We start from the raw sequence: 27,971 nt of genomic DNA, 5'->3' as shown, positions 1-27,971 counted from the left end.
CTTGCATCAACGGCGTACGATCATTCTCTTCCAGTAATACCCATTTCGACAGCACGCAGGTTGTGTCATAGTCCATCGACGACCCGAAACCAAGTACTCCTTCAAACACCCAACTATCCAATATTCAACTTCTACCATTCAAAACAACGCAATGTCTTGCCAGCCCTTCACTCGCATCCCCAGTCCTCCCACGGCTCTCGGCTCTTGCGCGGTTCCCGTCGGCGGTTCCAACTCCTCGATTCTCGACGCCTGTTGCAATGGCCACATAAATGCCATCGCCACCTACTCCGACCCTAACTCCGACACCAATTTAGAAGATGCGGATGGCTGCTTTCAATTCTGTATCACCGACAGCCCAGACATCGTAAGGACGTGTCTAGCGACGAAGTTCAGTGCATACGAAAGGGGGCAATCGATGTTCGAGTGCTTTAACGGGGGGAGTGCGAGGAAGGGCACTGGGTACAGCAATGCGGGTAGTGCGAGGCATGGGCTAGGCTGGGGAATCAGCGTTGTACTCGGCCTAGGCTTTGTAGGGGCGGTGATGGGAGGTGTTTAAACGAATTTCGAGGAGAGATTCTGACCGATGATACCCATACTTCTCGGGCAGTTATTGCATTGCAGGCGTTCAAGTCCAATTAGAATATAATATGGCTACGAATATCATGTCCCTTTACCCACTATATCGTAGAGAACCAGACTGTCATTGTGAGTGATCGTGATATGAGGTTGAGACGTGTAAGCTCCGGAGTGCGGAGGTTTCGATGGTGATGAGTTGTTCCATACTAAAATGAGCGAATCGCTGCTCGAAGTGTCATTATCTGCGAGGCTAGATGCTCTATCTTGTCGTCTATCGTGTAAAGCGTGAGATCCCAATATCGACCTTTTTTCTCACAACCTCTCGTGTAGCAACTTCAGAGAATCTTCTTCAAGATCTGGATCTGCTCCAGAACAGCGCTCTTGCTTGTGCCTCCAGTGGCGTTCTTCAGCTCTACCGCTCGCTCGTAGTCCAGGCACTCAACAACATCGTCGCCTAGCCTGGAGTCAATACCCTTCAGTTGCTCCAAGCTCAGTTTGTCCATGGGCACGTTCTCGTCCTCTGCCAGCGCAACGACGCGGCCTGAGATGTGATGACCCTCGCGGAACGGCACGCCCTTCCTGACGAGGTAGTCTGCGAACTCTGTAGCGAGCATCTCGGGTGCCAAAGCGGCGTGCATCTTCTCTGCATTGATATTGAGGGTAGAGAGAACACCGGTGGCGATCTGGATGGAGTCGCCGACGGTCTTGATGTGGTCAATTAGCGGCTCGACCGATTCCTGGAGATCCTTGTTGTATGTAGTCGGCAGACCCTTGATGGTCACGTACAAGCCCGCCATATGTCCAAACGCGCGACCGCTCTTTCCTCGAATCAGTTCCAGGGAGTCAGCATTCTTCTTTTGCGGCATGAGCGAGCTTCCTGTTGAGTATGCGTCCGCTAGTCGCACGAAGCCAAACTCAAGACTAGAGTAGATGATTAGATCTTCAGCCCAGCGAGACATCTTCAGCATGAGGCTTGAGCCCCATTGCATAGTTTCGAAGACGAAATCACGATCCCCAACAGCGTTGAGCGAGTTCGTGAGCAGGCCTTCGAAGCCAAGTTCTTTCGCCATGGCGTCACGGTCGATGTTGAAGGGGTTGCCAGCGAGCGCGCCGCAGCCGAGCGGGGAGCGGTTGACTCGTTTTATGACTTCTCGGAGGCGCTCAAGTTCCGAAGCGAAGGCGGTGGCGTGGGAGAGGATCCAGTGCGACCAGCGGACTGGCTGGGCTTTTTGGAGATGTGTGTAGCCGGGCATCAAGACGTCGATCTCAGCCTCTGCTCGCTGTACCGAAGTTTTGATCAACAGCTTTAAGTAGCCCTCCAGAGTCTGTAGTTGCGCCCTCAGCCACAATCGCATATCGGTTGCGACCTGCTCATTCCTGCTGCGTCCAGTGTGTAGCTTTCCGCCAGTGTCTTTGCCGATGATCTCACTCAGCCTCCTCTCATTAGCCGTGTGAATGTCCTCGTCATTCGCCTTGACCTCAAAGCTATTCGACGCCCATTCTTCCTTGATCTGTGCGAAGCCCTTCTCGATCGCAGCGAACTCGTCGTCGGTAAGAATGCCATTGTTCTTGTTGGCGCGAGCGAATGCGATAGAGCCGGCGATATCCTCTGCGTAGAACAGTCGATCATATGGGAGTGAAGCGTTGTACTGCTCCATGACTGGGTCGAGGCCCTCTACGCGATTGTTAGCATGAAGCTATCAAGTTGATGGAGGTGTTCAATTGCCATTGAGAAGACGTACGGGTGAAACGGCCTCCCCACAGCATATTCTCTGCTACCTTCTTTTCGGATGCCATCTTGATACGGAGAGGGAGAAGATTTGAATGTTGACGTTATGACTGGTGCGCTCAAGAAAAGGACATGACGCTCCGCATCGGCGGCAGGGGTCAGCGATAATCGATAAGGCCTGTGCCCCTCCACAGATCCTCCGCCTTTCGTACCGCACCTCATCCCTGCAAATCGGCTTTACACTGAACGGCATCCTCGAGGTGTATAGACTGCTGTATTCAGTCGTTTGATATTAATAATGCTATTGCTCACAAACGGTGCTCATAGCCTATGCGATCAACCCTCCTCCCAGAATGTATTACAACTAGTTTCGTCTACTTCACCATCAATTGAAGTTGCCGGCATCGTCAAATCAGTACTAGAATTAAAAGACAGGTTCTCTATAGAGCTTCGAATACCCGATGACCACCACCTCTGCATTGCACCTCGTGTCACCAGCTGGGAGAGCTACGCAAGCAACTGCCGGCAAATGCCATGCTTCTGACCAGCACCCTGTTCGACCATAGATGAGGGCGTTAGCTGACTGCATCCTCCCCCGGGTTGCAGAAACGTTACTCAGATGCCATGGTGGCGCGTATACTGTCAGCAATGCATAAGTATCTCAGGTAAAGACTCATGACAGCATCGGTGCTTGCAACTCACGTCCACCATGGCTCTTCGGCACTGGCTTCAGGCTTTTACCACCTTACCATGTTTTTTCCCTACCATTGGTGCTCAGTCTTCACCTGGCATAATACCACCGGCTCAGGTCATCATACCAGAAACAACTGCCGCCAACGGTCCATTATTGGAATTGGAACGGGTTCAATTGACGAATGCTGTCATAGATCGCATTGCGAACGAAAATGTCACCTCTTCCATAGCCGATCTTGTTGGTTTTGACCATAACGGAACAACAGTAGACCACAACTTCACTGCCTGCAAAATGTTCCCTGGCGATGCACTGTGGCCGTCACAGTCACATTTGAATGTCTTTGATGCCTTGCTAAATGACGGTCTAGTTCCCACCGTGCCAATTGCTTCGCCCTGCTACGACTCAAATTGGGGACCAAAGGACGTCGCCAAATGCAATAGTGTGGTGAGCAGCTTCACCAAGTTCCCAATCCAGTATGTACGCGGCATCGCAAGCTTTGGGGAAAGCAGACGAGGATTAATATGTAACAGCGAAAATGACCCTACCTCCATCATGTGGCCCATATTCCAAGGCAAAACATGCATGGCCCGTAACGATACGACTTCGACGGACCAATGCACTCTCGGAGCCTATCCAGAGTACGCAGTGAATGTCTCCAGCGTTGCTCAGATTCAGCTTACAGTCAACTTTGTACGGAATCTAAATATTCGTCTTGTTGTCAAGAACACTGGCCATGAGTCCGTAAAAGTCTCCAGACTCAATTGATCTACTAACGCTCGCATAGTTATCTTGGGAAGTCTACTGGTGCGGGATCAATCGCTCTCTGGATGCACAACATCAAAGACATTATATTCCTTCCTAGTTACGAATTCGAAGGCTACGCTGGCAAGGCTTTCAAGGTCGGTGCTGGTGTGACGTTGAGCGAGATCTACCGGGCAGCGGATGCTCATGGTGTGACGGTGCTGGGAGGTATTTGTCCGGTTAGTCAAATCACCGGCAACAAGTTTAAAAGAATACTGACAATCGAAGTCTGTAGGCTATGCTGTGGGGTATCTTCAAGGTGGAGGACACACACCACTCAGCGGCTTCCATGGCATGGGCGCCGATGCAGTTCTGGCATATCAAGTAGTCACCGCAGATGGCCGCTACGTGACTGCCTCCAAAACGTCATATCCAGACCTATTTTGGGCACTCCGTGGCGGTGGACCTGGCACCTTCGGTATCGTGACCTCCGTTATCGTCAAAGCCTTCCCCGAAACCGACGTTACACTTTCATCTTTCGTTCTCGGTAACAGTACTGATGGCACCCAATTCGTTTCGCGCGCAAACTTCTTCAAAGTGCTCCGCGTCCTCTGGGAGTCGTTTCCTGCCTGGACTGATGCGAATACCTACTCGTTCTTTTTCGTTTTTAACACAAATGGCCAATTGACGCTGGATATGAGGAACTTCTTCGCACCAGGCCACACCCCGGGGTCTTACAACAACCTGACCAAGCCGTTCTTCTATACTGTCAAAAAGTTTGGTGTCCCGTTCCAGAAAGAAAAGAACGACACATACTACCCCACCTCCCTTTCAGCGTACATGGACGCATGAGGCAAGAATAACTTCCCGCTAGGCCTTGCAACCTCGCTCCCTGGTAACCGCCTCGTTCCCAAAACAATGTGGAACAACCCTGAAAATTTTGAAGTATTGTGGAAGACAGTAGTAGCGCACGTCGAAGCTGGTCACCACTTCGGCATCTACCACCAAGCACCGGATAATCCACAAAATGTTGATAACGCCGTATCTTCAGCATGGCGTAATGCCCAGTCATTCTTCATCACCAAGTCAGCCAACTTTCCAGAAAATGCATCTGCTACGGTGATCTCTGAGGCGAACCGTGCGCTACATGAACAGATCCTGCAACCGTGGAGGGATATCACACCAGCCAGTAAGGGAGGCGGGTCGTATTTAAATGAGGCTGCTGTTGATGAGCCAAATTGGAAAGAAGACTTTTATGGGGCTCAGTATGAGAGGCTGGTAATGATTAAGCGGAAATACGATCCAACAGGCGTTTTTTATGCTACGACTGCTATAGGGAGTGACGAGTGGGAGATCCGAGGCGCTCCTGACTTGGGCGTAACCACGCAGAATGGAAGGCTGTGTCGGGTCTGAGCGAACGGGATTTGTGATGCTAAAAAGGGGAATGCCCCATAATACCCGCTATGCCTTGATGCTATCTAATCGAGTATGAGAATCCAAATAGTAGCATCAGAAATATCTACAATGATGTTTCCGCTGTGGAACGCATATGCATTGTCTATACCAAGGGCTCCATCTCAGTGCTTCTTAGCCTCCTTCTCCCTCCTCTTCCCCTCAATAAGGCCATCCAACCTCCAAAACGAAGTAATACCCTCCACAAAGCAAGTCCCCATCCACTTCCACCATACGCCATCCGCGGGACTACACCCATGCTTCGCCAGCTTTCTAGCCATCAAAACAGTCTCGCCAATATGCAGGGGCAGCATGATCGCGAAAACGATCCATGCAATCTGGGCAATAAATGCTGCAATGGATGGAACTTTGTATAGTAGGCTTTCGTACAGCAACGATCCTGGCCTGAAGTTCGCTGGCCGAGGAAGTAGGAGGTATGCAAGCACACATTGCGTGAAATTGTATAGATGCCCTGGTTTAGCGGTGGCTGGGATAAAGGTGGTGACTGAGATGTCGCTTCGGCCTAGAGCCTGCAAAGAGTCCTTGTCCATTTGCACGAGGCGCTCGCGAGCTTCGCGGAGGGCCGTCATGGGTGGATCGAATGTGACGACGACTTGCTGGCCGCCGCAGCTGAACTTCATTTCGCCAAGATCGATGTCGGTCATCTGTGCATCGCGGCTTTGAAACGTTGATTTGGATGCGTAGGCTTCTACATAACGGCGGATCTAGGGACGTCACGTTAGAGATTACCCCTCACTGCGTATTTACAGCTGTTTGCATACCGAGTCGTGGTGGTCTGCGTTCATATGCTTGATAATCCGCTGCTTGGCAGCTGCCTCTTGGGCTTCTGGGGCTGCCATCTTGAATGCCTTGTGCTGTGTCCTGGGCGCCGTGGTTTGGTCTGAGGATCAGATGGCAATTTTATCTTATCTGATCGTCACGTGCTCTAGGCGAGCGGTCTTCGGCCCGGAATCGGCGATCTGTGTAGATAATCTTGGGAGCTGCATTTTTAGCAAAACGGTCGTTAGTCCAGCGGTCTCGACCTCCGACAAATTTATCAAATTGTCACACGTGACATCTCTAAGCTTTGGAGGGTTCCATGGTAGAGTCGCACGTGGAATTAGCCACGCGAAAGTCTGACGGAATCGACGATTGTGTCACCCAGACCCGGGCTTTTCATCCGGTCTAAGGGCTTAGTTTCTGCTCATGATGCAACTTCAACCGCACAACCTCCCAAAAGGTTGATGTCAACTGGATCGGGAACCCAGCGAGGCTGACATCAGAGAAAACCCAAACGGGCCCTTCAAGGACGGATCTCGGGGCATCCAACGCGAAGGAGCCTTGAAAACCGGGATGAAAAGTGGCAAAAGGAGCTGACACACGGCCGGCTTTGTCCATGCGAACTGATGTGCGCAGGGTTTGGGACAAGTTTTAGTTGGAGGTGGAGCTCGCGCTTTTGGTGGGGTGTACATGTGGGTGCCACGGTTGCGTCAGAGTGCATGAGCGGTGGCTCGTGTGAGCAGGGGTAGAGAGTACGCTTTCTCATGTCCAAACCGGTTCCTGTCCCTCTGTCGCTTTTCTCATAACATTTTGCTCCGTCGCCTGCATTCCTGTATTTCCAAAGTACCTTCAGCTTACTCCATTTCACGCTATCAAATCGCGCCTTTCATCCCAACTTGATCATCACCACACACAATGGCGGACACTGTCGAGGAAACCAAGCAGTCCGTTGCCGGAGAGGGACAGGCTGATGCCAACGCATCCCTGGGAGCAAAGGGCAGCGCAGAATCATCGAGTAAGAAAACCGAGAAGAAGACGCCGAAGAAGCTGGGCGGAAAGAAGCCTCAACAGCAGCCCACTCCTGATGCTACTCCTGCCCCCGAAAGCGATGGCGAAGGAGAAGCTGAGCAAGCGGACGCAGGGCGAAAGCAAACCAATGGCAATGCCGACGACTCTGATGCGGAACCCCAACCCGCAAAGTCGCAATCGAGGCGCCGCCAATCACGTGGCCGAGGCCGACGAGGCCAGGAATCCGACTCGGAATCCGTTGCACGATCTGACGTTTCTGCCTCCGGAGGCCGTCGCAACCGCCAGCGCCAGAAGAAGGGCGGCAAGGGAGGCCCGCTCGACGGCATTACTGAGGACCTCCCTGGAGGAGACCTTGTTGGTGGTGCTGGCGACATGGTCCAGAACACCGCTGGCAATGCTGTCAACCAGGTCGGAAACACTGCAGGCAAGGCTCTTGGAGGCTTGACCGGCGGAGGCGGTGACGAGGAGGAAGAGAAGGGAGGCGGTGAGCAGCTTCGACTACGATTGGAGCTCAATCTCGACATTGAGATTCAGCTCAAGGCCAAGATCCACGGTGATCTTACGCTCGGATTATTGTAAGTCACTTAAACCGCTTTGACATGTATAATGTGCTGACCATGAACAGGAACTGAGCTTTGCGCGACGATTTATGTATGACACTTCTCTTTACTGTACAGGACAAGAAAACGACGCTTTAAAGCCGAATTTCTTGGATGGCGTTTGACTTGGGGAATATCTTCGTAGTGTAATGATATCTACCTGCATAACGCAGATAAAATCTACGATCTATTAATTTGCCATTGCTCTGACTTGATTCTCCATGAAAACTCTCCTTTGAGCAAATTATTATCTCACGCTACATCGCATGAAATCTGCGGCCAGTGTCTCATGCGCGAAGCTATGACCAGGACGGGCCCCGCAATGCCATGACCGTTTCTGCCAACTTTGGCCGTCCAACTTTGGCCGAGTCGTCGTCAGCCGAGAACTAAAGCGTAGCGATCCCCTTACCCGGGTTTTATTTTCAGCTAGAGCAACGTTGACGGCGTCAGCCACTGTGGAGCAATATGGTATTGACGTCAGTCGCCGGGGTTCTTGCTTCGAGAGGCGAAGAGGAGCTCGGCCTGCGGCAAGGCGCTCTGTGCTGCAGCATCCTAGTACCGGGGCTTTAATCTTGTTTTTTGGACTGGGTAGATGGTCTTGCATGTACCTCTGCCCAGGCCTTCGATCTCGCCCGGCCACTACCTCTTCCACCAAGTGCTGAGATACCATTCACCGTCTTCCTCCACCCCACCCTCACGAATTGAATGATACAGAGGATTCCCGACGACATGGCGGACAAAAACCAACAGAATGACCAACAGAATGATTCATCGGATTCCGAGCCGCATGAGCGCACGACGATGCAGCAAGAAAAAGCTGTGAACAAGAAGAAGCAAGACATACGCGAAGCTGGCCTACAATCTGCACGCTCACGTTCCTCATCACGCCGTGCCCGCCGCCAGCGCATCGAAAAGGACCGGAAAGACGGCAAATACATGATGACGTCCTCGCTAGAAGCACTCGAAGAGGCCGACGCAAACGGAGACCTCCAGAAGATGGGCATGTTCGAACGAATTGGGCCCGACAGCACATCCATGGACGGTCCCGTCACGCACGCGCGAGCCATGAGAGGGGAGATCCCCATGCGTGGTACCGACCCGAATCAACCGTACCGCATGGACCCTGCCCAGAAGGGTGGGAGTGATCTAAAGGACCAGGACGGCCTGAAGTTGACGCTGGAGGCGAATTTGGAGATTGAGATTGAGCTGAAGGCGAGTATTCGCGGCGATCTCACGTTGAGTTTGTAGTAAGTTGCCCCCTCCACCCTGTCCTCGCTTACACACTACTCGTGAGACTGTATTAGCGATAGGGACCATGGCTCTACGAAAAGATGACGACGACGCTAATTGGCACACCTCCCAGCCAATAATACGACATTATCATCATCTTTTCCCCAGAACCTGTCCCTTTTGCTCGTGCAGCGCGGGCGGCTGTATCCTCCTTCCCCGCCTTCGACGCATAACTGAACTAAATAGTGAATAGCGCATGATCGAGATACACGTTTCCATTCCACGACGTCCACGAATCGGCATCGGCATCAGCACCGACTGTTACGCGATCTGGGATACTGCACGTGGATATGCTGCCTTGGGCGAGGCATCGAGCGTTTGGGAGTTTTTAGCTGCTTACATGGTTTGGTACAGATATTTTGGGTACCCTATTACAGAGAAAAGAATGTTAATATACCGATTACCACTCTGAATTGCGATACAATGGTGCTGGTCTTTGGCCTTGCGTGAACAGCCTTGACGCCTAAGAATCTTCGCACCTCGAGCGCGGAGCAGTGTTGTAGTGAATCCATGGCTTTAGGAGAGTGGAGCCCGTGTAGGTCTTGCGTGATTTGATCAACGTTTCATCACTCGTCCACTCCTGTTATGATATCATCGATATTCCCCATCATGGTGGACCCTTCATTACCTGAGAGTGGAGGGGTAGCTGATCAAAGTAGTCACATGGTGCAGCAACCCACTCGACGTCTCCAACGACTTGGAACTATGGCCGGGACCTAGAGCCATGGCCCTCGGAGCAAGCAACGTGCTACAAAGGCATGCCTGAATGTGCAACGCGGTTTAAATCGTGGTGGTTACTGGGGTTAGTGTATACAAGATTCTCGGATATGGAACTCATCATAGGGGTAAATATGGGCGAGAACTGATGGGCGGATTACGACAGGAATCTTACTATGCGGTGAAAGAGTTTGGTCTTGACGCTCTTAGTATGTGGATCGAGCTTGCTTTGTAGCGGTACATTGTATCAATAGGCAAGTCACGACGCGTCGACCGCACCTGCCAAGCGAAGACAGGATCGCCAGAAAGCAGACGTCACAGTTTCTTTGCGTGAGGAAAGAGTACACTTCGCTTGATCATTGAACACACCACGCATCACAGTCACCAGATCACCTTCACTCCACATCTGGCCGCGCGACGCATCCCAGTCTGTCCATATCGCTACGGAGCACGATACGCAGCAACTATTCAATTTCACGACTCACAGCCCAAAGTAAAATCTCTTCTGAGGCTGTGAAGCTTGTTGAGCACTGCTTTAGGAAGCAGTGTCACCAACGAAGCCCGATCTCGCTTGAACGGCTGCCTGGCAGTGAGCAGAGTGAAGACGGCTCATTTTTACAATAGAAGAGATTTCCGCCAACAGAATCTGCTCGATCATTGGCCATCAAGTTTCCAGAATTGATAGATTATGTCCCTCTATTCGACCATTAAACACGGCTCTAGTTCAGTATCCTCGCCTTCCCTTTGGAGTCCTGGTAACGGTCCTTGGGCACTTAGTACCTGCTCAGCTGGTGACTTTTACTGCGATGGCATTAAGTTCCTCTGCAGATCCTAAAAGGTCGGCTCAAAGACCCAACTGCATCGCTCTGGCTTCGTTCAGTCCTGCAGCGAGGCTCGCGTCCATGCTCTTACGGAATCTTTCCCCACCTCGTCTTGACAGACCAGTCTGCCCATTTACGACTTTATGATGCTGTCTTTGAGATCAACGGCGCGCCCTGTAATGTTCTTAGAGTTGTTCGAGTAGACAATAGTGAAGATAATGGGGTGACTCGTGAGTTAGAGAGACATGTGGTAGTTTTCCATCGCAGGCATCAGACGAGGATGAGATATGGAGGAAAGCAAGAGAAAGAGACCGGTTGTGGCGGATGAGGCCAGCGATTGGGATAGTTGGAAGCGTCGCGTCTGGTCAACATGTTGGATCAATACCTTGGAAGCTGCTGTGCTGGTTGAAGAGTGTGATGCCCAGACACTAACACACGATAACCTCCAACTCCAGCCTTTATTGCGTACTCCAGCAAACACCATTCCGTGTCTCAGGCTTCACCCTGATGTGGGACGAATGCCACTTCCAAGAGCGAGGTGGTGTCTTGTCTCGGACTACCTTGGCGTCGACGTCGGATCGTCCATCCTTCTGTTGAGGTCGCATCCTTAGTGCCAGATACGAACCGCCAACCTGCAGATCCATCAACCCCATGACTTGCGGCCTATACGCAAACGTAACCAGGTTGCAGTCTTCACCAGATCCAAGAGACCCAGCACTTCTGCGATTGAGCAGACAAGGATCAGCCCCACGGACTTTCCCGAGTTACGCAGCGTCACACAGACCCGATCTTGAGGTACGCCCGCATCTTCCTGCAAATTGCTCGTAATTCCACGCTGTTGTACCTCCGCAAGGCCCCACTGTTGTTTGTTTTTCCATACCACTGGATTTCAGCCGGACTGGACCGTGGGAATGGCACAATAGCTGTATGGCGTAGTGACAAGCAAGCTCGGGGCTCGCCGGGCGAACGTCTGTTCCGAAGTGATCTACACATGCACCTGCTATGAGCATATCACATTATACAATCCTAACCAAACCGCGGGGGGTATGGTGGGTTGGAGGAGCTTTAGGTCAAGTTCAGGTCGAAAGCACAAGTTGTTGAGAGACGATTATCGTCTTTCATGCACCTTCATTCAGTGCGCAGAGTAGCAGTTGGCCAGTTGGTCTTCACGATGTCTTGAATCCGACGGTGCTCTGTGGTGAAGCGCTCGACCGAACTGACCGCTAGATCTACTACGCACTGCTGTCCTTGCATAGGATATACGCGTCCTCAAATAGGCCGTGAAACGCCAACGAATCGTTCAGACTCCTAAGGGTCGACCCGGCCCGGGAGCACGATATATGCAAGGATGTGACACAGCATCCAGCTCTGTTCCGAGAATCATTGCTAACACGAATCAACACGCTCTGTCAGGGTGTGAGCTCGTTCATATTCAAGGCATGCCGCAACCCGAAATGCTGTGTTCTGGGCACCCTCAACTCCCCATATCGACGCGTCCACGATACTGGATACGTTTGTTGGAGTGATAGATGAACCCTTCCCGGAACACTCGCTACGTTGGGTCAGTTACCCCCGACTCTTTCTACCAGTTTTCACAGTGTCGAAGAGTTGGTACTGTGGATCGATCTGTACCAAACTCGCTCCCAAGGTTCGTTAGATGAAACATCGTCGTCGTAGCTTAATATTGACATCAACCAAGCCCGATAACAGAATGCCTCTCCAGAAGCCTCCTCCCCAAGGCACACAAACTCCCGAGGAACAACCCACAAAGCGACAATTACAGGAGCGACGACGAACCCTGCAGACAATTAGCGAACTGTCAGTCACCGACGAGCAAAACGGGCGAGTGAGCTTTGCAAATGTTCCAACCGTCAAGAGAAACACGCCAAATCTCAGCAAGAGACGAAGCCTCCCACAATACTGTTCAAGCGCAGAATGCCTCCAGGCCCAAGCCTCGACAGGTAGTCAACCGACGCATGCCTCAGCCTCACGACGCTCGCAGCCGAGCCACGACAGCCGTGGTGCCGATGCGCGCAGATATGAAAAGGCCTGGAATGCGAGAAGGGAGAGAGCAAGAGCCCAGCATGAGCATGAGCACATAGTTGTAAGGACGAGGGATCATCGGCGGGCTTCAGGTCACCAACTTCGGGTAGGCAGCCAAACTCTCCTGCCAAGTACAACGCCACGACTTTCGAGTACGTCAAGTCAAGACTACCTCAAGTCGTATTCGAGCCATCACCAACTACTCCGCAATAGTCGATCTATTAGCGGATTCCCTCCAACAATTGCACGACGGCCTAGTCTCGGTGGCTCGACAGGGCAGTCCAGCCACCGTGACTGCGATACCGAGTCGTCGGAGCTTGCTAGTACAGACTCCAGCTCGTACCACTCGGTCCACGAGAGCGCTGTTCGACGATCACGGTCTGGTTCTTCCATCCAGTCTTTTACATTGCAAGCGGCTCCCCCGATGCCACAGACATTTGCTCCGCCTGCACCGCGTTATTATTCGAATCCAGCGCACTTCCACGACAGTGTCCCATTGAGTCACTTCTCCAACTCGATGACTGGAAGGCCTGTGCCAACTACCCGTTCAATATCTCTACCCGTCATTCGTGTACAGAATGCCAGTGGAACGGGTCGCGATGGTACGCAGAGCATGTCTCGATCGTCTCGGGCGTCTGTGCAGCAGCAGAAGCATCATGTCGACATTCAGACTGCACGTCTTGAGACCCTGGCTGCGCTCACAGCATCTCGGCATGACTCTGCCATGGCCAGGCATACCTCTGCTCCCAGCACCGCACACATGCAGCGGCACCACACCCCTTCATCGTCTCTACCAAGTCGGAACTCTTACAAGCAATGCGGCTCGCGCACGCGTTCACGCTCCAGCCTCAAGGTGCCGCCTCCAGCCTACCAGCCCGGCAACACAGGCAATATCATCTACCTGGAGAATCCCGACAAACAAGGCCTACTACCCCCGCCTGACATTGTCTTTGAGAAACGCGTCATTCCGAGAAGGGAAAGCCTCACACAGTGGAAGGTAGAGCGGGAAGAAGCAAAAGTGGACTTCAACGGCATGCGGCGGGCTGATACGAAAGAGCGGGTTAGACGGGCGAATGAGCTCGAGCAGGAGAAGGAGAAGGAGCTTTTGCTGATGGGAAAGGGGACAGGGATGAAGAAGGAGAAGGAGAGGGGTTGTCTTAGTGGACTGTTTGCCCTGTTGCCTCGGAGGAAAGCATGATAGAAAGAAGGAGTGGCTTGTGGATATTTAATTTGTGAGAGCGTACTTCGGTATGGCGTATACGGTTTGGGTATCGGTATTGGAGGTTCCAGTTGCCCGTGCCTATTAGTTTTTATTATACACATGTCCTTGTGTTGGCTATTAGCAGTTTGGCGTTGGTGGTTATTAGACCAAATATCAATTCAACTTCTGCTGTCAACATGTTCCGAAACAACCAAAATTAGTGAATACCGCACATGTCCTCTGCATGCTAATTGCTTTCCATAAAGCAAGCGTGCAGAGCATGGCTCTACTCTCAGTTGAACGTTCATTGTAGGCCATGTGGGCTGGCCCGTCGGTAGGTGTCGATCAGCTGCGAGCTGTGCACACCAACTTCTGTACCAGTGGACTGCAGTAAGAAGGAAAAGGTAAGAGGTTCACTGTTGATGGCACAAGGAGGCTTGGAGGCTTACTTCCCACGAGATGGCATTTCCGTGGCTGCTGTTGGGGTACCGAGGCACGGGGCCATCCATGGATGAATGCTATGCTGCTGATCGTGTGTTGTGAGCGGCATTTTATGATGTAGCATTCGTGTAAGCCAGTCCATGTCAGCGCCAGCCCGTTGTGAACAAGGGGTGGAAGACCAGCTCGCTATTCGCTTGTCATAGAGTCGTTGACTGTCAGCCTGGCAGCAACACCTTGACCTTGCACTGCGTGGGCGTAGGCAGCCTGGGGGCGTAGGCCTGCTTGTACGTCTTGCCGTCTGGTTGGCGCAAAGTGACGCCACAAATTTTCATGCACTTCTGACCCCGCTATGGAGAAATTGGCTTGTTCGGATCGTCGCAGGAGTCTGAGCCCAATGAGGGGGCTTTTGTGCAAGTTTTCAACATTGTTGATGCATTCGATGCTGTGCGAGCGCTGGCAAGGAGGAGGTCTACAGGCGAATGTATATCTGTTGGCACGATGTGAATTGGGTCTCCCCAGGCGTTTGTCTATGCTGGCGGTGCTGGCGGCGGCCCCCATGGACAAGAAGACGCCAGCAGTGAGAGGGTTAGGCGTCGGGGAAATAGACGGGAAGGGGGAGTGGGATGTGGGATGTCTTTGGCCGCACGGGCACTAAACATCAGGACGCGGTTCGCTACAGTAGACCCTGGCTGGCCCTGTTCCTCTTCTGTTCGAGGAGCTCCTCGACGACTCCCCGCTGAAAAGTGCTGCATCGAGCGAGCTCCACCCCAGGATAAATGATAGCTGCCTGCCTGCCCCTTGCCCAGCCCTCGACAGGACCGACGTCTCATGCTCCCTTGCTCTCGGCACTCCGCCTCCAATGTGCCAACTGCACTGGGGGCTCGTCTTGTCGCCCGCCATCACGTCGTACAGACCATTGTCTAGTCGCGCCATCGTCGACTGAGCACCCAATTCGGCACAAGAGGCTGCCATGCCCGCGACAGGAGGAGGCCGGGCAGCGCACTCGTCGACGGCCTCGTCGTCGAATCGCGCCGAAAAGGGCAACACGACGCCGTCGATGCAGCCACCGCGTCGCGAGAGCAGTGCAGGTGTCAAGCCCCAGCGGCCTGGCATCAAGACGCGTGCCTATTCAGCCCCAATCGTCCCCAAGAACGATGCAGAGGGCGCCGACGACCTGGAGCGCGCCGACGAGGACAAGGAGGGCGACGAGATAGCCGACGACGCCTTCTTCCAGCGCTACCATTTCCCCCACCCCGTCGAGTCCACCAAGGAAGAGGCTTCGGACAGCAGTCTTGATTCGTCTTCAGATACCGAAGGGCCACTGTCGCCTGCTCACCTTAAGCAACGCACCCCTACGGCCGACGTGCCTTCAGACCCATCAACTGGCGTACGTCTTGCTTTTCCCCCTATGCTTCACCCACGCTGAGCGAACGCTGACGCCTGTGGTTCTAGTCTGCAAATAGTGACTCGGCCGCGCCCACCATGCAGGACATCAACATCGCCGTCATTGGCGCCCAAGGCTCTGGAAAGTCGACCTTCATACGACGAGCCCTCGGGCTGCCTGATACATCTTCGGCGTCCAATTGCTCCCGAAAGTGGACCATCGATGGTGTATCTTACATGGTACGCTTCCTCGAAATGCTCGCCAACGATGTGCATATTGGCGAGCGAAACACCATCAAGTGGCCCGAGACGATACATGACATGCCGACACCGCGAATGGACGCTGCCGTCACCATGTATGATGTTACAAGCCAGGACAGCCTAGCCAAAGTGCCAGAGTTGCTGAGTTAGTGCACGCAGACGCATTCGAAGATGGTGCATGCTAACTACCCGTAGACCACTTATCCAAAGCCCAACTACCCTTCATACTAGTCGCTTGTAAATGCGACCAGCACCCCGCTCATCGCGAAGTGGACCCCGCTGTCGTCGAGCAGAAAGCAAAGTCATTTATAGGAGACGTGAACGTATTTCAGGTTTCCGAGGCGGCGCCGGAAACGCACCGGGGATGCCTATCTGTGATTGTACGTGCAGCGATTGCAGCAAAGCGACGTAAGTGGTCTCCTTTTCTTTTCTTAGCCAAGCAAATGACGAAACTTCTCTTACTCCGTGTGCCGTGAAACTGCGTTGCTCTACTCATGACACTCCTCATTGACTGTCCCTAGCTCAATCACAGGCATCATCAATGGCTCGACGACGAGCCAATTCGTCGGCCGTCAAATCAATCACACAAAAGGACATCTGGAGCCGAAAGCACGAGCGAGCAAGCTCTGAGATCTCTGTCAGATTTCGGCGGGTCTCAACTGAAATCAAGGGCCACCGTTATAAACCCAGTGACGCCAACAAGACGTTTTTCAACGCCGACGAGTCCCCTGGATACGACTCGCAAGAGTCGGATGACCAGGACTCAGACGTCGCACCAAGCATCATGTCAGTGAAGCCATCCGATGAAAACGGGTATACCTTTGACCAACTGGTCGACCGCCTTCTCGCACAACCCATGTCGAAAAATGACAGCAAATTTGTGTCCATATTCCTAGCACTGTACCGAAGATTTGCAACCCCAGGACAATTGCTGGAGGCAATAATCAAGCATTTCGAGGCTTTCCACAAGGACAAGGACTTGCCGCTGCTCCGTATCATTGCCCAACTTCGCTATCTTGCTGTCCTCCAACAGTGGGTGGCTTACTACCCAGGCGATTTTGCCTATCCTACCACACGCAGACTGATTCGGAGATTTGCATCGACTCTAACGTCGAATCGCGAGTATTCTGTTGCTGCGACCGAGATCCTTCGAGATCTGGAAACGGTCAACGAGGACGATGACACAGAATGGGCATGTAGTGATCGGCAACGCGCTCAGCATGACCACATACCGGCTTTCCACAACAACGTGCTCGATGAAGATTCCGAGGACGACGACTTTGCGAGGGCCATAGGACACATGTCCATGTCGTCCGTGTCCGACCGCATGTCTGTGGCTAGAAGTAGTGTGTTGACAGGCGGGACGCACTCTTCAGGCTCTATGGGTTCTTCGCAGACTCTTCTTTCCCAGGTGGAGAGGAACGAGAAGTTGGCTCGACAGCTAGAGCCGAACGCCATCAAGCCACTATCCAAGATCCAATGGCACCAGCTCATGAACGAAACCGATGAAACAATCGCAAAGGAACTCACGAGAATCGACTGGATCATGTTCTCCTCGGTGCGGCCACGGGATCTTGTGCGGCACGTCAGTCTAAACGCCGAGGACAAGAAGCGATGCAAGAACTTGGAGAACGTAACACGCATGACTGACCACTTCAATCATGTCGCCTTCACTGTCACAAATTACATCCTCATGCGGGACAAACCGAAACACAGAGCTTTGATGCTGGAGAAATGGATGAAGATTGCACGACAGCTTCGAAAGCTGAACAACTACAACTCGTTAGGTGCCGTCCTTGCAGGCATCAAGGGCACAGCCGTACATAGACTGCTTGCAACGCGCGATTTGGTTCCGCAGCCCACGTCTCACGACTTCCTAAAACTGGACATCCTTATGGGCCCCCAAAAGTCCCATTTCGCATACCGGCTCGCCTGGGAAAATAGCTCCGGTGAACGCATACCCTACATCCCGCTCCACCGCCGCGATCTCGTTTCAGCAGCAGAAGGCAACTCGACGTTTGTCGGCGATAAGAAGAAGACGGACTCCACGCTTGCTCCACACCCAGGCGTAAGCGTGTTCGAAGGCGGCGCGGGAAAAAGAGACAGCAGAGAACCATTGCCGAGTGGCGTCAGCGGCAAAGAAAGGATCAACTGGCGCAAGTTTGAGATTATGGGCGAGGTGATTGTTGGAGTACAACGCGCGCAGGGCACGCCGTATCCCAACTGGCAAAAGTGCGAGGAGGTGCGCAACTTGATCTTGGACGTCAAGATCAATAAAGACGACGATGTAAGTTCCTCACCTCCCTTTGAGATTTGCAAGAGGGAAACTGACTGGAGTAGGACCTCTACGACCGCAGCACGCACCTCGAAGCGCCCGGTGCCAATGAGAAGGGCAGATTCGCCAAATGGTTCCGAGAGCGTTAGTGCCTCTGTTCTTACTCCTCCCTACCCGGTTCTCTTACTGTCCTCTTCCGTTGAGATCAGAGCAGCTAAGTGTAGGTCTATAGCGCGCCTGTCGTTACCCTCGCTACCACCCGCACAAAACTACCAAGCTGCGGCTAGCACCAGCAACTATGTTCGCATCTGATCAAGCACTATACATACTAACTCTCGGCGTTCTGCTTCTGCATGTCCACGCTGCATTATACCAACCGCATCCGCTACTGTCAATATTGCTTATTTGGCTTTGCTGCACGATACCTTTTTCCCGTTGGCGTTTTTTGCATAATGAGTACGGGCGCGTTCGAAGTCGCGTGCTGGATGGAGGCGTTGCCAGCTTGGAAGCTGTTGGATACCATGTATGGGGCGGGTCATATCTTGGAGCACTGTGCATTGTTGGCATACATGCATATCCTGTCTTTAGCGATTCGAGGCCACTTGTCGGATACAATCAGGAGATTGTATGGATAGGTCAAGATATGAACAATATAAAGTCTCATGGGCACATAGCCTCTGCTAAAGTGTATTACCCTCGAGATGAAGTCTGCGTGACAGATGTGCCATTTGTGAAGTGGAGGATGTGATGATCTTTAGCGGAACTCAGCCACCAAACGCGTTTCACAGGCTCTTGGCTCTCCCTCCCGCCCCTTCCTAGCTTCATTGTGCCCCTTCCCTGTCGCAAGTCGGCAGTTTGGGCTTAATTAACCCTTGAATACTGCGTCACTTGGAGACGGTGCCCTTCGTTTCCGCCGCTCGCTCTCGTATCTCTTGTCCATCCTTTATTTTCACGCGAAGACATGAGCTGGGCCACCCTTCGCGCTCGCCTTCATTCTTCCGAACCCCTGGAATATCTTTAGCCCTCTACCGCAGCAAGGCGCTTCACGAAACACCGCTGGCCGGAGAGTGACTTTGCGAGATTGTCTCCTTGAATACCAGACGGTCTCTATAACACGATTAACGCTGCGTCCTTGGGCGCGGTGAATTGCTTCACGATGCCGGCTCTCTTCGCGCGCCAAAACCCCCTCGACGAGGCGCGAAAGACGCTTTCGTCATGGGACAATTGCATGGCCAAGAGCTACTGCAAGTTCGTGTGCACCACCTGCCCCAGCACGTAACAGCTGCTTACAACCTCCAGGTGGCCCGTCATCGTCGTCATAGTCGTCGGCTCCCTCATCCTTCTATCGATCGTGATTAGCATAGCGCGATGCATATGTTGTGGCGCCGAGTGCGTATGCTGCTGCTTCAAGTGCTGTTCCTGCTGCTGCGGCGGCGGCAGATCAGGCCACAAGCGCGTGAAGAGCGAGCCTACACCTATATACCCCCCGACCGGGGCTGCGAATCCGTACGCGGCGGCACATGCTGTTGCTCCTCCCGCACCGCCGATTGATTCGAGGGCGGCGAACCAGCAGTATCAGAGTAATGCCATGCCGGCATTTACTCCTACGCCTGCGGCTGCGCCGGCGGCTGAAAGACCGCAATTTGCGACCTTTGCGAGCGCCGATAAACCTGTGAACGAAGACGCGCTGCCTGCTATGCCGACATGGAAAGATGGACGGGATGTGCACGTTGCCGTCGAGGAGAAGGCTGTGCCAGAGAAGCAGGGCGACATGGAAATGGATAGGCTGAACCACAACGGCAGTGTCACGAATGGCTCTACGACGGGCGTGGCGGCTATGGGAGGAGCGAGGAGGTCGCCCTCAGGCAGGACTCCTTTACAGCGCACCCCGACTGGGGACAGCTACGGCTTCCCGCCTAGCTATCAGAGCGAATCGTTCGTGGGTGCGGGACCGCGAAACAGCCCAGGGCCCTATGGAAGCCAGAATGCAAGGCCGTATGCCCAGCAAGACGACTACCGCAGGGGATCACCGGGCCCGAACAGCAATCTATCGCCAATCTACGGACCAGGAGAAGGCTATTCGCAGGTTCAGCAGTTTGGACGTCGCTCTCCCGGACAGCCTCAGGCGTACAACCAGTACAACGGGCACGATCGCTACGATCCGCACGATCAATACAATGAGCCTGATAGGAGATTCCGCTCTCCTCCACCGAACGCGAACAACTACAACTATGGATTTAATAACCCATCACCATATGAGGACTTTGCGCCTGCACCTGCGCAGCAACGATCACATACCCCTGGCTACGCCCCGTCAGAGTCAACGCGCTACGAGCCATCTACAGCGCCTACGTACACAAGTCAAGCACCTGTGCAACAGCGGTCGCATACCCCAGGCTACCCCCAACCAGACTCAACTCGCTTTGAGCCGTCTACAACGCCTGTGTATCCAGGGCAAGCAACCCCTCAACAGCGATCACATACCCCAGGCTATGCCCCATCAGACTCGACTGGCTACGAGCCATCTGCAGCGCCTACGTACACGAGTCAAGCGCCCGTGCAGCAGCGGTCACATACCCCAGGGTACGAGCCATCTGCGGCGCCTGCGTATACAGGGCAGCAATCGTACAGCCCGCAGGGTGGGTATCCTGGTCAGCAGTCGTATCAGCCTTTCCAGCCCGGAGCGCCACAGGGACAACAGCAACCTGGCATGAGGAGGGCGTATGATGGGTCGAACAAGGAGTATCAATAGATCTATTGGCATCTAGGGATTTAGATGGTCAGCTACATGTGTTCTTCGGCAATACCCATATATGACGCTCATACAGGGGATGTAACTATAAAGTTGTAGTATTTTTTTTTCGGCATAGCGAGGCGTTGCAGCGCCAGTTCAATTTCGATTTGATATTCACATAGCCAGACTTGCTTCATTCCTCTACGTGCCAGTGACGACCGACGCCTACGACAAATCCAGCACGACCCGCCCCTTGAGCTTGCCCTCAAACATCTCGTTAAACACATCGTTGAGCTTCTCCATCTTCTCGGTGCGAAAGTGCGTCTTGACCAGCCCCCTGGCGGCAAACTCCATCGTCTCAATCGCCTCTTTCCGCGTCCCCACGGCCGACCCCACAATCTGCAGCGCCTTGCCAACCAGCAGTCCCGGATTCGCAGACTGGATCGGCACCACATCGCCCTCGGGGATCCCAACACAGACCACACGCCCGCCAAACCGCAGCAGCTCGACCGCCTGGCCGTACGCAGCGTTGTTCGCCGTGCACACGACGACGGCATGCGCGCCCAGGCCGCTGGTGAGCTCCTTGACGGCATCCACGACCGACGCCGTGCCGTCGACGGGGATGAAGTGCTCTGCGCCCGAGTCGAGCACCAGGTCCTTTTTGCTCGAGTGGTCGATGCCGATGACGCGGTGGCCGATGCCGCGGGCAGAGAACTGCACGGCGAGATGGCCCAGGCCGCCGCCTGCGCCCGAGACGACGACCCAGTTGCCCGAGTCGGCGTTTGTCTTGCGCAGGGCGGCGTAGACGGTTACGCCTGCGCAGAGCAGGGGCGCGGCGGCGGCCGAGTCGAGGCCGTCCGGGATGGGCGTGACGTAGTTCGCGGGGGACAGGACGTATTGCTGGAAGGTGCCGGGGGTGTAGTATCCCGAGATTTTCTGGGTGGGTTAGTATATATATATATATATGGATTTGACTGTGTGAGTGGTGGTGGTGAGGTCGTTGATTGAGGTAACATACCCCACTGAAGCAGTTCGCATCCATGCCCGCCCGACACGCTTCACACGCTTCGCAAATGCCAGACATCCACTTGATGCCCACGCGATCTCCTACTTTGACCGCTGCGCCGTCGGTGCCGGGGCCCATCTTGACAATCTTGCCCACGCCCTCGTGCCCGCCTACTTGGCCTGCTTGTGTGGGGAAGGGCAGGATAGACCACGAGTTCATCATGACGCCCATGTCGGAGTGGCAGACGCCAGAGTGCGTTCTACATGTTTATATTAGCCAGCGATTGACTTTAGAGGGAGGACGTGAGAGGGAAACACAACGTACAAATTAATCAAGACCTGTCCCGCGCCCGGCTCAGGCATATCCAGCTCCTCAATCTTAGTCGAGATAGACCCGGGCTTGTCGTAGACAGCGGCCTTGTATTTCTTGGGGATATCGACGGAGCCCATGGTGACAGCCTGAACTCCTTCTCTTTTCCTGCAAAATGCGCCTCGATTTAGTTTTCAAGCTTCAGTCTAGTTCAACCTGATGACAGACGGAGAGACTCTTATCAGTGATACCAAAGAAAAGAAGAGGTAGTTGGGCGACACAGCGTCAAGTCAGTCCTCTACCTTGATATACCCTTATCCTTCCTTACCCTAGGCTTACCCGACCCCTCCCCTCCCACCGCAGCATCTAAGGCGGCCATGTACATCGCTAGCAACACGCTTACCCAACTTCATAGCCTCCAATGCCCCAAAGTAGAAGTATAGGAAAACGCCGGCGTGCCAAGTGCCCCCTGGGGCCATCTACCCCTCATTGACAAAAGGCGGGGTGCGAAGAAGCGCACTACGTCAGTACAATGAATAAAAAGGGCCAGACGCGTTGGTGTGGGGTTCTCCCTAGTGTGGGCTGTCGCTATCGGAAAGGGGAATGATGGCGGCAGTTGGGGGGCGAGGCTGACTCGGGTTGCATGAGACGGTGCTGGAGGTGGTTGAAAGCTAGTGAACGGGGAAGTGCTCGCATGCGCGTGATGTGTAACCTTGGCACTGGGGAAGCTCCACACAACTAGTCGAAAGCCGATTGAACGAGATTGAGAAAAACAAGGGTAAAGATTATAAGTGTGAGACAAAGTTGGTATAAATAGCTATGATACATACTCCGGAACCACCAAACACCATTAACGTCCGATAGCAAGTGCGCTGCGCTGACCCCTGCAGGTCGCGACTGCGTCTTCAAAGTGGTATAGTACAAGACAGTCATTCGCGTATATGCGTTGCGGGCATGAAAGTAAATGATGATGGCGGAACCAATAACCCAGAACCAACCAGAACCAACCAGATTAGATCCTGCCAGATGCCGGTGCCGTTTTCCAGACATGTTCCTCCATTCCATGCTACATGTTGTTTCGCGCCGGGTAGATTGATGAAATCGCCAAAGAGCGAGGGGACGTTGAAGGTATACGAGGGTTTATGCACCTTGATTAGTTATAAACGCGCTGGCAAGCAGCTCATCCGCGCTAGGACGCGCCTCGTGGTCGATAAGGAAAGTCTTCGCCAGGAACGTTCGAGCCTCATCGCCAGCGTTTTCGGGAATCGTGGGGCTCGCGTCGCCACTGCCGCCAATCTTGAAAATGGCTTGCAGTTGCGTGCAGTTGGGATGCGGGTGGCTTCCCGTAAACATCTCGACAACGAGACACCCCAGGGACCAAATATCAGCTTTGCGCGTGTAGGCAGTCTGCCGAACCACTTCAGGCGCCATCCAAAAGACTGAGCCTTGGAGAGACACACGCTGCGCTCCCTTTTTGCTGCCACCCAGGGTAGACGCTTCGATACGCTTGGAGATGCCGAAATCAGAGATCTTGACAGAGCCCTTGTTGTCGACGAGAATGTTGGCGCCCTTGATGTCTCGGTGGATAATGTCCCGTGAGTGAAGATAGGACAGACCCGTCAAGATCTGGCGTACAAAGTTTTGGATGAGAGACTCGCCGAGAGGCCCGTAGTTGATGAGCATAGTCGCAACGGATCCACCAGGGACGTACTCGAGGAAAATGTTGAGATGGCTCTCGTCCGAGTTCGAGCCGAGATACTGCACAATGTTCGTATGTTTCAGCTCCCGCAAAAGCCCAATCTCGTGTTTCAGCGCCTCCACCATGTTCGTCTTCTTGTGGTCCATTTGCGAAGCGCCGGCTACAGACGGAAGCTCGACCTGCTTGACAGCCATGAGCTCGCCTGTCATGGCGTGCAGTGCGAGGTACACGCTGCCAAAGGAACCTTGACCAATCAGAGCTCCCTTCATGTACTTGACGTTGTCCCAAGAGTCTTGCTCGAGATACTCTGCCAGCTCGTCATCCGACTCTTCGCCATCTTCGGCTATGGCCTGCGAGAGGCGCTTGTTCAACGAGTCACCATTCTCGGTATTGCTATTGCTGCTGCCTGCGTGGCTGCTGCCGCCGTCATCGAAGTAAGACTGCAGGGTGGTGGTACCATCCGGATCCGTCACAGCGAGAGTGTCCGAGCCGCTGCCGTCACCAAAGGAGACGTAAGACTTGCGGTTTGGCTCAAGAGGTGATTCCTCGTCGAGAGGTTCGAGGACAGATGATGCCATCGAGTCTCGGTAGCCTGATTGGGAAGGCAAGCCAAGCCTCATGACTGAGAGTGGCCGGAGAGGTCGAGCCTGACCGCCTCCTTGTAGCCAGCTATCGGCAATGGACGGTAGGGGTGGCGCATCTCTCAGGCTGGAAGCAACGCTAAAGTTCGAAGCCATGGAAAGGCGAGACGCTGCGCGACTGAGGCGAGATGACCTACGTATAGACATGCGAACGGTCTTGTCAATCTCGTCTTTGCCGACGTCGGGGAAGTACGAAGTGAGATCAGAGGTGATGAGCTCGCTAGGAGGTCGAGCCCCGTAGAACTGCTTGAGCTTCCGCGCACGCGCATGAAATACTGGTGATCGTGCGGCATCGGCAGGGCCTTCGAGATTCTGGGCTGTCGAGTTGATGTGGCGTTCTCTTTCTCTCGCGGAGGACGGTGAGAGCGGATAGCTGACGGCAGCAAGTGATTCACCGGTAAGCTTTTCGATCTTGCTCTGACTCCGGTTGCTGGCGGGTATGTAGACGTTCTGTACTTTTTGAAAGTTTTGCTGTTGGTAGATGCCAGAAGCCGCCTTCAACTGATCCTCTTCCGGTTCTCCAGCGTGGACCTTGCGGAGGATAAGACGGCCTCGCTCGTGTCGGTTTGCGTCCTTCACGAGCCTGAAGACCTCCATGTCGCTCAGACGCTCAGAGAGCGAGGGATCCGGGTCAGCGCTGTTAAGTATGTAGAAGCAGTAATTCTTGACATGCGCTGTATTGAGGTGGCCCTTAGTCAGGGTCTTGAGCATAACCTCCTCGGCCGTCTTGCATCCCTCGATGTTGACAACAGAGGTGCGTCCGCCATCGTAGATGACTCGGACCAAAGCCTTGTCCTGGGGTAGAATGGCACTGTTGGTAGCAGTGTCCAGACTGGGGCTCGCTCGAACGTGATGTGCAAATCGAGCCGTCTGAGGAGTTTCGGTAGGCGTGGACCGTGGGTTCCGTACGTATTGGGATGTGATGTTCGCAGAGCTGCTCGAAGCACTGAGCGGATGGACCCCGTATGCTGTGCCGTGCTGCTGCGATCGAAGCGCTCGGTTTTCCTGGTCGACCAGAGGCGACCCGGGACGAGACGGCGGTTTGGCGCCGTACGCATAGCTGCTGAGGTCAGAGTTGGTAATTTGTCGTGACATGCGTTTGTCGGACCGCGAGCTGACAGGGATGGACCGTGCAGAGTACATGGGTCGTGGCGAGCCGGATGACGGTGGAGTGTATGCTGCGGTGTCGAGCGTGGCCAGTGACTGTCTGTTTGACGTCCGCCTGCTGGCTTTTTTGTATTCCTTATTCCGAAGCTGCTTGGCTTGCGAGCCTATGCGGACGCGGTCCCCGACTTTCTTGATACCCATGTCCTTGAGGTGCGTCTGGTCCATCTCCATGAGGTTCTCGCCATTAATGTGGTTATCTGGGGAGGTCAGTCAGTCTAGTCTAGCTCAAAGGGCAGCTTGCGGCATACGCTTGAACAAATCGACATACTGAGCACAGTTGATGCGCTTCAGCCAGTCGCCGACCTTGTCTTCGTCCCAGTGCCTGCACAAGTCAGCAATACGGCCTGTCGCCAACAACGAGCTGTAGCCTACCTGACGGCGTCTGGGGCGTCATAGAGTTCCGAAAACTCCGACTCTGTGGGCGAGGCAAACATGGAATGGTCCACGCGCGCATTCGAGCCAAGGTTGCGGTAGCTCGCTACGTTGGAGCTGTACTGTGCCGACGACTGTGAGGCGCCTCCGCCCATGGAGGGCGCGGGATACGGAGACTTGGAGGCAAGCATGGCCATGTCGACTCTCGCAGTGCTCTGGTCTGTGTGTAGCGGGTGAGGTGGAGGTGGAGGGCGTGGCGGTCGTTGCTCGTTTCGCTAGGTTGTGGTTCGTCTCATAAAATCATAGTGGGGTAGTCGTCGTAGGTGGTATGAGATGGCGGGTGTGAGGGTGAGAAAGCAGGTGGAGCGGCGGCCAAGTAGTCTCGTTGACGTGGTACAGAACGGGGGTTTGATGCAGCGTATGGACCAGGGCTACAATAACAATACTGCACACAATACGAGTCGAGGTGAGCTTCTGCAGGATCGTGGGTCGGATTCACTCAGAAAGCCATATGCTGAGAAGTAGTAGTAGGTAGGGAATGCTGGGCCAGCGTCGTCGGGCCCTGTAGTCCGCTGCAGGTGAGCAACAGGCGGATTGTGAGATGGGTGCGGGGCGGGGAGGGAGTCTTTATTGCGGGCAGCTGCTCGCTGCAGGATGTCTTCTAGCACAAGGCAGCGAGATGATGCGACTGGGAAACAAGACACGGTCTCGAAACAGTGAGCAGCGTAGAGTAGAGAGGGCTTTTGGCAGCGCTCGTGGCCGGCGTGAGGGTGAAACGCGCTAGGTGTCAGTGAGACTCTCGTCGCTGCGCTTTGGGCCAATCGGAGCGCGCCGACTTCAAAGTGCTGCAGCCCCCCGTGCGCGGTGCGCCCGCTCTCTCCCTAAACATGTACATGAACAAATAAATAAATACGGAGCTGCGGGAGATGAAGCGGCGTGTTTTCATGCCGTCCGACGGTCCTACAGCTTCGCATCGGGGGCTGCAAAAAGAGATGGGTGTGCTATGGATATGAAGGGAAGAACAAACCTTCAAGGCTGCGCTGCCTCCTGATGCGACGTGGGCGCTTCAACCACCACTCACTCACTCACTCACTCCAGCTGCAGCATGATAATAATAAGACTCACCCTACGCGCTTTGACAGGCAGTCTTCTAGTTCTACTATATTCCCTACAGCGATAGCCGATAGATGGGACCACGGCGACGCGACGCAGGTCCATTGCGCCTTGCATTTAAAAACACTCGCTTGGCCCCTCTGCCAGCCCAAGAATAGACACTCCCTTTATCAATATGCGGATATTCGACATGCTTACTGCATGGCCCTCTTCGCTGCATAGGTACGCTGGCAGCTCTCACGCTTCGTGTCTCAGCCGCTTGCGGGTTGGTTGCAGAGCCTCAACACGCGCAGCTGTAGCCGCCCGTCAGCGAATACGGCCAGTCTCACGGGCGACAGGCGACAGGCGACAGTGTTTATATGACGCCTCTACCCGAGTGGCCACTTGATCCCCTTCAGCTGAACGGATACGGCCATTGCTCACTGAAACACGCAGACCCTGATGGGCATGGGTCGCAGGCAAGCATATGCCCGCATTGTAGGTGGTGGGTTGAAACGAACGTGGAAATAGTGTCAAGGTAACAAGGTAACAAAGCGGACATACCGCCCTCTTTGACCATCTCCACAACACAACTTCCTCCATTCAAGCATAGTGCTGCCGTCCGTGGAAGATGGCAATTTATCAACAATCCCACCAACCAGCCAGGCTCAAGTCGACAGTCATGGACAAAGTGCATGACGTCTCGCTATGACATCACCCAACGCTCGTGCAGAAATGGCCCTCTTTGCAGCCCGGCCAGCTGCACGTAACGATCGCTTCACGCGGGAAACTAATCTCTACAACCAGTCAAACCTCGAATCTCCCTTCTTTTCTGCCCTAGTGTCCACTACTTCTGCCTCGTACCCATTTCCAGCCTTTGTCGCCTTCTGGAAAACGTAGACTACCGCTCCACCAGGCT

The 27,971-nt window shown here is 53.9% G+C and overlaps 12 protein-coding genes across 12 annotated transcripts; 8 read left to right on the top strand and 4 right to left on the bottom strand.

Annotated features, from left to right (window-relative positions):
• Nucleotides 1-151: 151 nt before the first annotated feature.
• K460DRAFT_351994 (uncharacterized protein) lies at nt 152-556 on the top strand (the record flags this gene model as incomplete). Its single annotated transcript, XM_040931606.1, has 1 exon — nt 152-556. The coding sequence occupies one exon, from the start codon at nt 152-154 to the stop codon at nt 554-556; it is 405 nt and encodes a 134-aa protein (XP_040794729.1).
• A 355-nt stretch (nt 557-911) lies between these two features.
• On the bottom strand, nt 912-2,373 carry K460DRAFT_270784 (argininosuccinate lyase; the record flags this gene model as incomplete). The annotated part of the gene is made up of 2 exons (XM_040927674.1): nt 912-2,251; nt 2,319-2,373. 2 exons carry the CDS (start codon nt 2,371-2,373, stop codon nt 912-914), a joined length of 1,395 nt encoding a protein of 464 aa, XP_040794728.1.
• A 641-nt stretch (nt 2,374-3,014) lies between these two features.
• On the top strand, nt 3,015-5,153 carry K460DRAFT_392285 (uncharacterized protein; the record flags this gene model as incomplete). Its single annotated transcript, XM_040935875.1, has 4 exons — nt 3,015-3,472; nt 3,784-3,979; nt 4,029-4,521; nt 4,615-5,153. 4 exons carry the CDS (start codon nt 3,015-3,017, stop codon nt 5,151-5,153), a joined length of 1,686 nt encoding a protein of 561 aa, XP_040794727.1.
• K460DRAFT_325820 (integral membrane protein-like protein) lies at nt 5,030-6,079 on the bottom strand. Its single transcript, XM_040930609.1, has 2 exons — nt 5,975-6,079; nt 5,030-5,917 (listed from the first exon to the last, which is right to left on the bottom strand). Exons 1-2 carry the CDS (start codon nt 6,050-6,052, stop codon nt 5,318-5,320), a joined length of 678 nt encoding a protein of 225 aa, XP_040794726.1. The 5' UTR covers nt 6,053-6,079; the 3' UTR covers nt 5,030-5,317.
• Nucleotides 6,080-6,632: 553 nt separating this feature from the next.
• K460DRAFT_383381 (uncharacterized protein) lies at nt 6,633-7,800 on the top strand. Its single transcript, XM_040935447.1, has 2 exons — nt 6,633-7,576; nt 7,627-7,800. The coding sequence occupies exons 1-2, from the start codon at nt 6,888-6,890 to the stop codon at nt 7,631-7,633; spliced, it is 696 nt and encodes a 231-aa protein (XP_040794725.1). The 5' UTR covers nt 6,633-6,887; the 3' UTR covers nt 7,634-7,800.
• Nucleotides 7,801-8,084: 284 nt separating this feature from the next.
• Nucleotides 8,085-9,301, top strand: K460DRAFT_299978 (uncharacterized protein). The gene is made up of 2 exons (XM_040929819.1): nt 8,085-8,847; nt 9,077-9,301. Exons 1-2 carry the CDS (start codon nt 8,306-8,308, stop codon nt 9,081-9,083), a joined length of 549 nt encoding a protein of 182 aa, XP_040794724.1. The 5' UTR covers nt 8,085-8,305; the 3' UTR covers nt 9,084-9,301.
• A 3,584-nt stretch (nt 9,302-12,885) lies between these two features.
• Nucleotides 12,886-13,965, top strand: K460DRAFT_362927 (uncharacterized protein). The gene has a single exon (XM_040932730.1). The coding sequence runs from the start codon at nt 12,896-12,898 to the stop codon at nt 13,667-13,669; it is 774 nt and encodes a 257-aa protein (XP_040794723.1). The 5' UTR covers nt 12,886-12,895; the 3' UTR covers nt 13,670-13,965.
• Nucleotides 13,966-14,988: 1,023 nt separating this feature from the next.
• Nucleotides 14,989-18,283, top strand: K460DRAFT_47776 (ras GEF). The gene is made up of 5 exons (XM_040938447.1): nt 14,989-15,500; nt 15,566-15,902; nt 15,953-16,165; nt 16,279-18,044; nt 18,098-18,283. The coding sequence occupies exons 1-5, from the start codon at nt 15,084-15,086 to the stop codon at nt 18,179-18,181; spliced, it is 2,817 nt and encodes a 938-aa protein (XP_040794722.1). The 5' UTR covers nt 14,989-15,083; the 3' UTR covers nt 18,182-18,283.
• On the top strand, nt 18,271-18,740 carry K460DRAFT_362924 (uncharacterized protein). The gene has a single exon (XM_040932729.1). The coding sequence runs from the start codon at nt 18,386-18,388 to the stop codon at nt 18,665-18,667; it is 282 nt and encodes a 93-aa protein (XP_040794721.1). The 5' UTR covers nt 18,271-18,385; the 3' UTR covers nt 18,668-18,740.
• A 448-nt stretch (nt 18,741-19,188) lies between these two features.
• On the top strand, nt 19,189-20,784 carry K460DRAFT_402144 (uncharacterized protein; the record flags this gene model as incomplete). Its single annotated transcript, XM_040936497.1, has 2 exons — nt 19,189-19,280; nt 19,332-20,784. 2 exons carry the CDS (start codon nt 19,189-19,191, stop codon nt 20,782-20,784), a joined length of 1,545 nt encoding a protein of 514 aa, XP_040794720.1.
• Nucleotides 20,785-20,991: 207 nt separating this feature from the next.
• On the bottom strand, nt 20,992-22,221 carry K460DRAFT_374002 (alcohol dehydrogenase-like protein; the record flags this gene model as incomplete). Its single annotated transcript, XM_040934633.1, has 3 exons — nt 20,992-21,702; nt 21,785-22,031; nt 22,097-22,221. 3 exons carry the CDS (start codon nt 22,219-22,221, stop codon nt 20,992-20,994), a joined length of 1,083 nt encoding a protein of 360 aa, XP_040794719.1.
• Nucleotides 22,222-23,221: 1,000 nt separating this feature from the next.
• K460DRAFT_402142 (Ste11-type MAPKK kinase) lies at nt 23,222-26,157 on the bottom strand (the record flags this gene model as incomplete). The annotated part of the gene is made up of 3 exons (XM_040936496.1): nt 23,222-25,785; nt 25,837-25,910; nt 25,961-26,157. The coding sequence occupies 3 exons, from the start codon at nt 26,155-26,157 to the stop codon at nt 23,222-23,224; spliced, it is 2,835 nt and encodes a 944-aa protein (XP_040794718.1).
• Between the last annotated feature and the right edge of the window lie 1,814 nt (nt 26,158-27,971).

The sequence above is a fragment of the Cucurbitaria berberidis genome (assembly GCF_010015615.1).
Source record: "Cucurbitaria berberidis CBS 394.84 unplaced genomic scaffold K460scaffold_1, whole genome shotgun sequence".
Lineage (NCBI taxonomy): Eukaryota > Fungi > Ascomycota > Dothideomycetes > Pleosporales > Cucurbitariaceae > Cucurbitaria > Cucurbitaria berberidis.
The sequence above is the reverse complement of the archived record's forward strand: the minus strand, read 5'-3'. Positions and strand labels throughout refer to the sequence as shown.